Source organism: Lactuca virosa, chromosome 3 (assembly GCF_052849685.1).
Source record: "Lactuca virosa cultivar CGN04683 chromosome 3, Lactuca_virosa_CGN04683_v6, whole genome shotgun sequence".
Taxonomy (NCBI): Eukaryota; Viridiplantae; Streptophyta; class Magnoliopsida; order Asterales; family Asteraceae; genus Lactuca; species Lactuca virosa.
The window spans coordinates 421,973,101-421,980,774 of NC_136428.1; the positions used below are offsets into that span (position 1 = coordinate 421,973,101).

Sequence of the window (7,674 nt, forward strand, 5' to 3'; positions counted from 1 at the left end):
TCGCACTGTAAAATGTTAATAAATATAATATAACTAGTTTATAACCCGTGGGAACCACGGTTACAAAATTATTTAAACTTTTATAGTAAAAACTCAAAATTATTAAGAAATTATTTTAAATAAATTATTAATTAAGAGATTTTTTTAGTTAAATAAAATTATAATCATTGATTTAAATAAATATGTAAAATTATATCACTTTATAATTTGTATTAATTTTATTTTAATTTTTATTCTAATGTTATTAATTTAATGTAATTAGAGTGAGAAATTTAAATTTTGAAATAGAGAATCAATCTGTTGACAAGTGACATGCATTAATTAGGAGACATAATAGGGTGACACATGACAAAAGAAAAATAAAATACGCATTAATTAGAAGGTGTAATAGTATGACATATATTAAAAGAAGAATAAAATTATTATTTTGTTAGAATATAGAGAAGAGATTTTATAGATATTGAATTAATTTAATTTCTTATAACGGTGTAATTTTGGTTTCCCGTATTTTGTTTTAATAAATCAATAAAATATTAGAAAAAGAATATCCACCTAACTGCTGTTAACCACCCTCCACTCCACTTCTCTCAAACTCCCCTGCAAAGTCCAAACATGTCCTCGATCTTTCCATTCCCCCAAATCCTAACACTAATTTCGATCCATGACTACTCCCAAATCTCAGTTTCAAACGCTTTCATCTCCTTCATTGTCATCATCGTCATCATCGCTTTCTTCATCAAGGTTTACCCCTCCAAAACCCTTAAAATTCCCTTTAAAACCCTTCAAAACCCTCTGTTCACAAACCTCCAATCCTCGTCCTCCAGAAAAACCGATAACCTTCATCTCAATTCTCCGAGCGATTCCCGATTGGGCTGATGGCATCAAAGAGAGGCGTATGAAACAGAGTAAACCGCTTTACAAACACGACGACTGGGTTCGACACAGAAGCTCTCTAAGGCATATTAGGCATTTGCTTTCCAGTTTCAGTTCTCGCGTTATATTGTCGTTGGTGCCGCCGGTAATCGCGTTTACGTCGGTAGCGGCGGTTGTAGCGAGTTACAACACGGCGGTTCTCTGGCATCTGTTGCCGGAGATTTTTCCGGTCCTTAGAGCTTCTTCTTTGCCGTACCAATTGACTGCACCGGCGTTGGCGCTTTTGTTAGTTTTCAGAACAGAAGCTTCGTATTCGAGGTTTGAGGAAGGGAGGAAGGCTTGGAGTAAGGTGATCTCAGGGACAAATGACTTCGCTAGGCAAGTAATTGTTAGCGTGGAGAAGGATTCCTCTTTGAAGACGGCACTTTTGCAGTATATTATGGCGTTTCCAGTTGCTCTTAAGGTTTGTAAATTCTGCCTCAATGCTTTCTTAACTTCAAAATTGCTATGAAATTGCAGCCGATTCTTTCTTACATTCTCGAAGGATGTATAAACCTTTTCTTTAGTTTATTTATAAATCTTTGAATGCAGTGCCATTTGATTTACGAATCTGATATAGGAAGAGACCTTCATGGCTTGCTTGATGATGAAGATCTAGCAATAGTTGTGAGTTCAAATCATCGCCCACTTTGCATCATCCAGTTCATCTCTCAAAGCATGCAGCTACTTGATTTGGAGGAACCAAAGCGGACTCTACTGGTAATTTTATGTCTGAAAGTTTATAGATATGATCTCAAAGTCAAACTGTAAAAATTTGTGCTTTAAAAAATGCAGGAATCGAAAGTTTCTTGTTTCCATGAAGGTATTGGGGTTTGTGAACAAATCATGGGTATACCTATTCCTCTTTCGTATACCCGTTTGACCTCAAGATTTCTTGTGTTATGGCATCTTACCCTTCCCATCATACTTTGGGATGACTGTAACTGGATTGTGGTTCCTGCTACATTTGTCAGTGCAGCTTCTTTATTCTGCATTGAAGAGGTTCCTCTCCCTCTCTCTCCCTCTGTGTGTGTGTGGCTATGGAGGCCAATGCCCTGTTCTTTTTTTCATCTAAGTATCATCCCATGCTTAAAAGATACTGGAGAATAAGGGCAAATTTATAAAAGTTAGGACCGTAAAATGTGGCCAAATGATGCTTGAAGAATGGTGAAATGACCATAATGCCCTTCGATTCTGTCATATTTTTCTATTTGCCTAAATCAAAGTTTTGCAATAGTTTTATGGCTTTCATTGATAATAATCCGAACATGTCCCTTATTTCCACTTTTCATTATACAGTTTCATGTACTTATTAAAGTTATGAACAGAAATCGAGCGGATGTATTAAATATCCGAAAATTTGTATAATTTCCCTTTGACCTCAAAAGTCTAACATTACATTTATTTATTTATTTTTTTAAAATTTTGCAGGTGGGAGTTCTGATTGAAGAGCCCTTCCAGATGCTTGCTCTAGATGAGCTCTGCAATCGGGTTTGCAACCATGTACAGGAGGCAATGAAAAGTGAGAAAAAGATTAAAGGATCTCTTTTACTGAAAAAAGATGCTAATTCATCCAAGAACTCTTCACTAAATGGCCACCACCCAATTCAACAGAATACTCAACCAAATACTTCTTCCTCGAGAAAATAAGACAGACAGACTTGTACAGTGTTTGACATGCGTTGGACTGAGACTGAGACTGAGACTGTGTTCAGTAGGTCATGAAAATAACGCTAGAAAGCTTTACAGTCTTGTCATGTCCTGTCCTGTGTAACAAATGCAACTTTGAGGGTGGGATACATTTTCAAATTTTTTTTTTCTACATGGAAAAAGTTGAAAATGATGAAAGTGAAATGAGGTTTAAATGAACACCACTCTAAATTGTATCAAGGCCTTTTGTAGTTGTATATATAGTTGGTATTTTTGTCAATGAAACCATGAAGGTTGTTAACTTTTAGGGTGTGTTTGTTTTGCGGATTCTCATGGAATGTGAAGGAATTGGAATGGAATGGAACATGATATTCCTTTGATAATGCTTTTGATTGGCAAATTTGATGGATTTGGATTCCGTCGAAATTCTATTGGAATCCATGTTCAAGCAATCTAAATTTCACTCCCTCTATTTTATGAAAAAGACAAATTTATCTTTTTTATCTTATATATTGAACTCATACAAAAATCATTGTCTCTATGATGGGAATCTATTGATTTGAGGATGATTAATTTTCTTGTTAAATTAGTGTTCTTCATGGATGATTAATTGCTTAGTTTGCTAAGAGTTTGGTGGATAAATTTTCAATTTTCAGTTTTTAATTTCATCTAGGGTTTGAACAGATGATTGAAAATTTCTTCCTATTCTAGCTCTATTCTTTGAAAAATCTTTAAAGACTAATTGGTGTTTGGGATTGCTTTTAAAATAACTTTTTAACTTTTAGCTTTTTGAAAAAGTTAAAAGATTCAAAAGATGTTTGGGAATTAAAAAATAACATTTGAAAATAAGTTTTTATCAAGAAAAAAAAGAAGGCTTTTCAAAAGTCATGAAATTGTATCTTTTTGTAACTTTTGGCCTTTTAAAATGTAAAAACCATTCAAAAGTCAAGAAATTTCATCCAAACATTTTTTAAAACCAACTTTTAACTTTTACTCCTTAAAAGAACTTTTAAGAAAAAAACTTTTATAAAAAAGACTTTTGGCTTTGAAAAGAAATCCAAACACCTCTTAAATACAAGTAATAGCAAAGTACCTTCATAGATTTATTTATAGTAACATCATACTTCAAAAAATTTACCCGATTATAACAATATCATCTAAATACAGAGCAATTTTCACCTACTTAATTGGGTAGATCTTGCAAAATATAATATCATAATAAGTAGATTTTCAAAATACAATGTCCTAATAAGAAAAAAATCGATGCTTTAATAAAGAGAAATAAAAATAGGATGCTATAACACAAATAAACAAAAATAAATTGATATTTCTTTCATTTTAGTCCTTCCTATAACTACGGTGGTTGTTTTAAAAGCTAAAGCAAAGTATCCATGGTTACAAATGTTGATCATTCATTTTTATTTTACACAACCTACTTTTCACCTCCAATTACATTTTTACCCCTGCACCTAAAATTAGGTAACACATAAGTTATCAACATCGACTTGTTCCCTAACTTTTAACAGATGGAAGAACATCAATTGATTCAGAAGATAGGGGTAATAATAAGATATTAGTTGAAAAGGATCCAATTCACATTGAAAAAATAGAAAAGATCAAAAAGAAGATTTCTGATAATTCCTCAATGATGCCCTTAAAGCGAATGAAAGATTGTATGTCTAGAATCGACAATTTACAACTCTTCAAGCAAGATGTTATCCACCCTGCATTTACAAGAAAACGGACAACATAAGGAGACAATTTTATGCAACTATGATGACCTTTTTATTGTTGTACTTTTAGTAGATAGCTCTTAGTCGTATGGTGGATAATCTAGTGTAAACCGCATTTTTTAAAACAAGAAATGGAGTTGTATAATGTTTATTGTGGTTTATCTTTCCAATGTTAGCTGCGGGACCAATTGGTGAAGGCGTTGCAAAATGGCTAGTAGTAAAGATGTAAAATAAGAGTTTAGATACTAAAATGGTTGCATATAAAAATGTGAAATTAGGGACATTATGATTTATTTTCTGATGTTAGTTATGTGTGCTATTGATGGAGAGCATTTATGTCTTTTGTATGGATGAGAGATATGAAGTGAGTTTCCCACCTTATTCCATATTTTTGGGTAATTTGACTTATTGTTCTTAGTAGGGTTTTACTACAAAAAAATCATTTTTAACATTTATTACAAATGAGTCCGGTTCCGGTGATGACTATTTTTTTGGTGAGGACTCGTGAGGATACCTTAAAAAAATCTAAAAAAAATACAAATCATATAATCAAGCATGATACTATATAGGAGAGAAAAAAAATTGGAGTTTTTCTTTTTGATCATTAAAATTGAATCATGAATCATAAAAAGTGAATCATGGATCATAAAAATGATCCGTGCTTCAATTTTAATGATCCAAAAAAAGAATTCCAATTTTTTTCTCTCCAATATAGTACTATGCTCAATTTTATGATTTGTATTTTTTTATATATTTTTTTTAATTTTTTTAAGGTGTCCTAATCGAAAAAATAATTTATTACAAATACCTATTTATTTTGGAAATTGAGTTACTAATATAATGTTACAGCTACGAAAAAGGTAGAGCCATTTATTACAAATACCTACTTATTTGGGAAATTCTTTTATAGATTTTTTTTTCGTGAAATGGATCATCATAAACGTAAATTTTCGCTAACAATATGAAGGTGTAAGTTACATATATATTAGAGATGGGATTTTTTTTTATGTAAATACTAAACGTTTCGATCTTAATTTATTATTTGTCACTTGTAACGATTTATAAAATATAATGTAACATCCCAAAAAAAAATACGGCCCAAAAATTTCATTTTTCAATTATAATAAAAATCATAAACCATTCAGTATCATAAGTAAAATCGTGGGTCACGTATCATAACATATCATAAGATCGGTCCCATATATATATATATATATATATATATATATATATATATATATATATATATATATATATATATATATATATGTCATACAAAAATATCAGAGTAAAACTCTCAAGCTGAAGACGGTGGTGTGTGCCATGCGATCATCCCGAGCCCTTCCCTTTGCTAGTGGAAGTACCTGAAACCAAAACTGAAAACCGTAAGCACGAAGCTTAGTGAGCTCCCCCAAACTACCACATACCATACACATATAACATGCAACTAGGAGATACGGGCCCCGCCCACACTCTGCTATCCTTGAGATACGGGCCCCGCCCACACTCAGCCACTCGAGATACGGGCCCCGCCCACACTCAACTATTATGAGATACGGGCCCCGCCCACACTCAGCTACTATACTGACATACAAGTATCACACAGAAACAAGTATACTGAATCTATCATTCAATCATGAATCATATTGCAATCAAACTACTAGGAGATACAGGCCCCGCCCACACTTAACTAACTAACAGATACGGGCCTAGCCCACACTCGACTAATAATAAACTCATACCGCGGGTCGGCCTTGGTGCCTTAGACCCGTTCCTACTGAAGGGACACTCACCTCGTGTGTCTGGCTGCTGAAACCCTGAGTGAGAATTATCTGGCTGCTGCTCCGGCGACTCTCCGGCTATAATTCCCACAATGACACATAGTCAAAAACTGATAACTAATCTCAGGGTGAAATGACCATCTCACCCTTGGTCAATATCAATATTCTGGTCAAAGTCAACATTCCAGTTGACATGACTCGCCGAGTTGGCCCGACAACTCGCCGAGTCCCTATTCTTTTATCCGCCCCAACCCGACTCTACTCGTCGAGTTTAGCAAGAACTCGACGAGTTCTCCTTCAATCATTTCATCGGGACAATCCTCATCTGACTCGCCGAGTTCCTCCTGAACTCGTCGAGTTTATCTTTATCATATGAACGTGTCTAGTCTGTGACTCGCCGAGTTGTATGAACAACTCGTCGAGTCCATCTTCATAAGTTGGGAGATGGCCTTGGACTCGTTGAGTACGTTCCTGCACTCGCCGAGTCCCATGGTTTCCAGATCCATGGCTATGTCTATTTCGTTGAGTCCCTTCCCTGGACTCGTCTAAATCCCTTCTAAACTCAACTGGGTTCCTCTGAATCATAACAGTTTTGGGAACCAAGCCACAACTCGCCGAGTGTCACACCCCCAAACCAGACGGTGGAAACGTCCGGGGGTGGAGGACTTCAATTGTAGTATCACAACACATGCATCATAGTAATCAAAGTACAAACAACCATTGTATTAAAAAAAATATAAGTATTTACATGTGTTCAGTCATTGTATATTGAACCAAAATAGTTATACAAAAGAAGATATGACTCAACATAGCTCTATCTTCTCAAAAAGCTTGGGGAGTACCTGTGTATTATTTCCCTGAGAATACAAGTAATTTGAAAAGAGAGTATCAACATAAAGTTGAGTGAGTGCATAAGTGTTTATGTTTGAAAGAGTATCTCTGAGTGAGTGCATAAGTGTTTATGTTTAAAGGATGTCTCTGTATCTTGTATATGTAACTTGTTCCAGAAAATCCTATATTTTCTGTTGTATATGAAAAGTAGTTTTATTCCCATAAAACCGTTCTCTTTGTATCAATGTTTTGTATTTGTATTCCTTTATGAAAACTTGTAACTGAGAGTGTGCCTGGCTCCACCAGCTGTTATTGAAAACTGTATTGAACCATTGTAGTTTGTATTCTGTAAACTGGTACTTTGAAGGTGTACTTTCGTTTAGTTGTTTATACATTAACGTATTGTTAATATCTTTTTAATGAGTTATTATAACCATACTATGACGGATGGCCTGAAACAAACGCTTTGTGGGCGTTTAAACTGTTGATAACAATTGTCACTCATTGGCGTGTATGCCTGACTGTAGCTAGCAGCCTGAGTGCGGGGTTGTCAATCCCGATATAGATCTACACACAACTTGTTTCGATCCCCGGGCTGGAGATTCTGGTTATAATGTCAGGGCTTTAACTTGGTTGTCTAAAATGAATTAAACAACCTGAATTGAATGTCTCATAAAAAGCATATAAAGGTTACATGTATATTAGTTATGAAAACCCAATCATTCTGAAATAAATGATTGACAGTGTGTTCTTGAATTAGTATTCCG

The 7,674-nt window shown here is 34.4% G+C and overlaps 1 protein-coding gene across 1 annotated transcript; it reads left to right on the forward strand.

Moving 5' to 3' along the window:
* The first annotated feature begins 572 nt into the window (after positions 1-572).
* LOC145167827 (voltage-dependent chloride channel 1, chloroplastic-like) lies at positions 573-2,945 on the forward strand. Its single transcript, XM_079087079.1, has 4 exons — positions 573-1,336; positions 1,465-1,632; positions 1,708-1,914; positions 2,344-2,945. The coding sequence occupies exons 1-4, from the start codon at positions 662-664 to the stop codon at positions 2,560-2,562; spliced, it is 1,269 nt and encodes a 422-aa protein (XP_078943205.1). The 5' UTR covers positions 573-661; the 3' UTR covers positions 2,563-2,945.
* The last annotated feature ends 4,729 nt before the right edge of the window (positions 2,946-7,674 follow it).

Excerpts from the sequence above, each read along its gene's own strand:
- LOC145167827 (XM_079087079.1), top strand. The coding sequence starts at position 662 with ATGACTACTCCCAAATCTCAGTTTCAAACGCTTTCATCTCCTTCATTG. Across the intron at positions 1,337-1,464 it reads CGTTTCCAGTTGCTCTTAAG|TGCCATTTGATTTACGAATC; the intron begins GTTTGTAAATTC and ends CTTTGAATGCAG. Across the intron at positions 1,633-1,707 it reads AACCAAAGCGGACTCTACTG|GAATCGAAAGTTTCTTGTTT; the intron begins GTAATTTTATGT and ends TAAAAAATGCAG.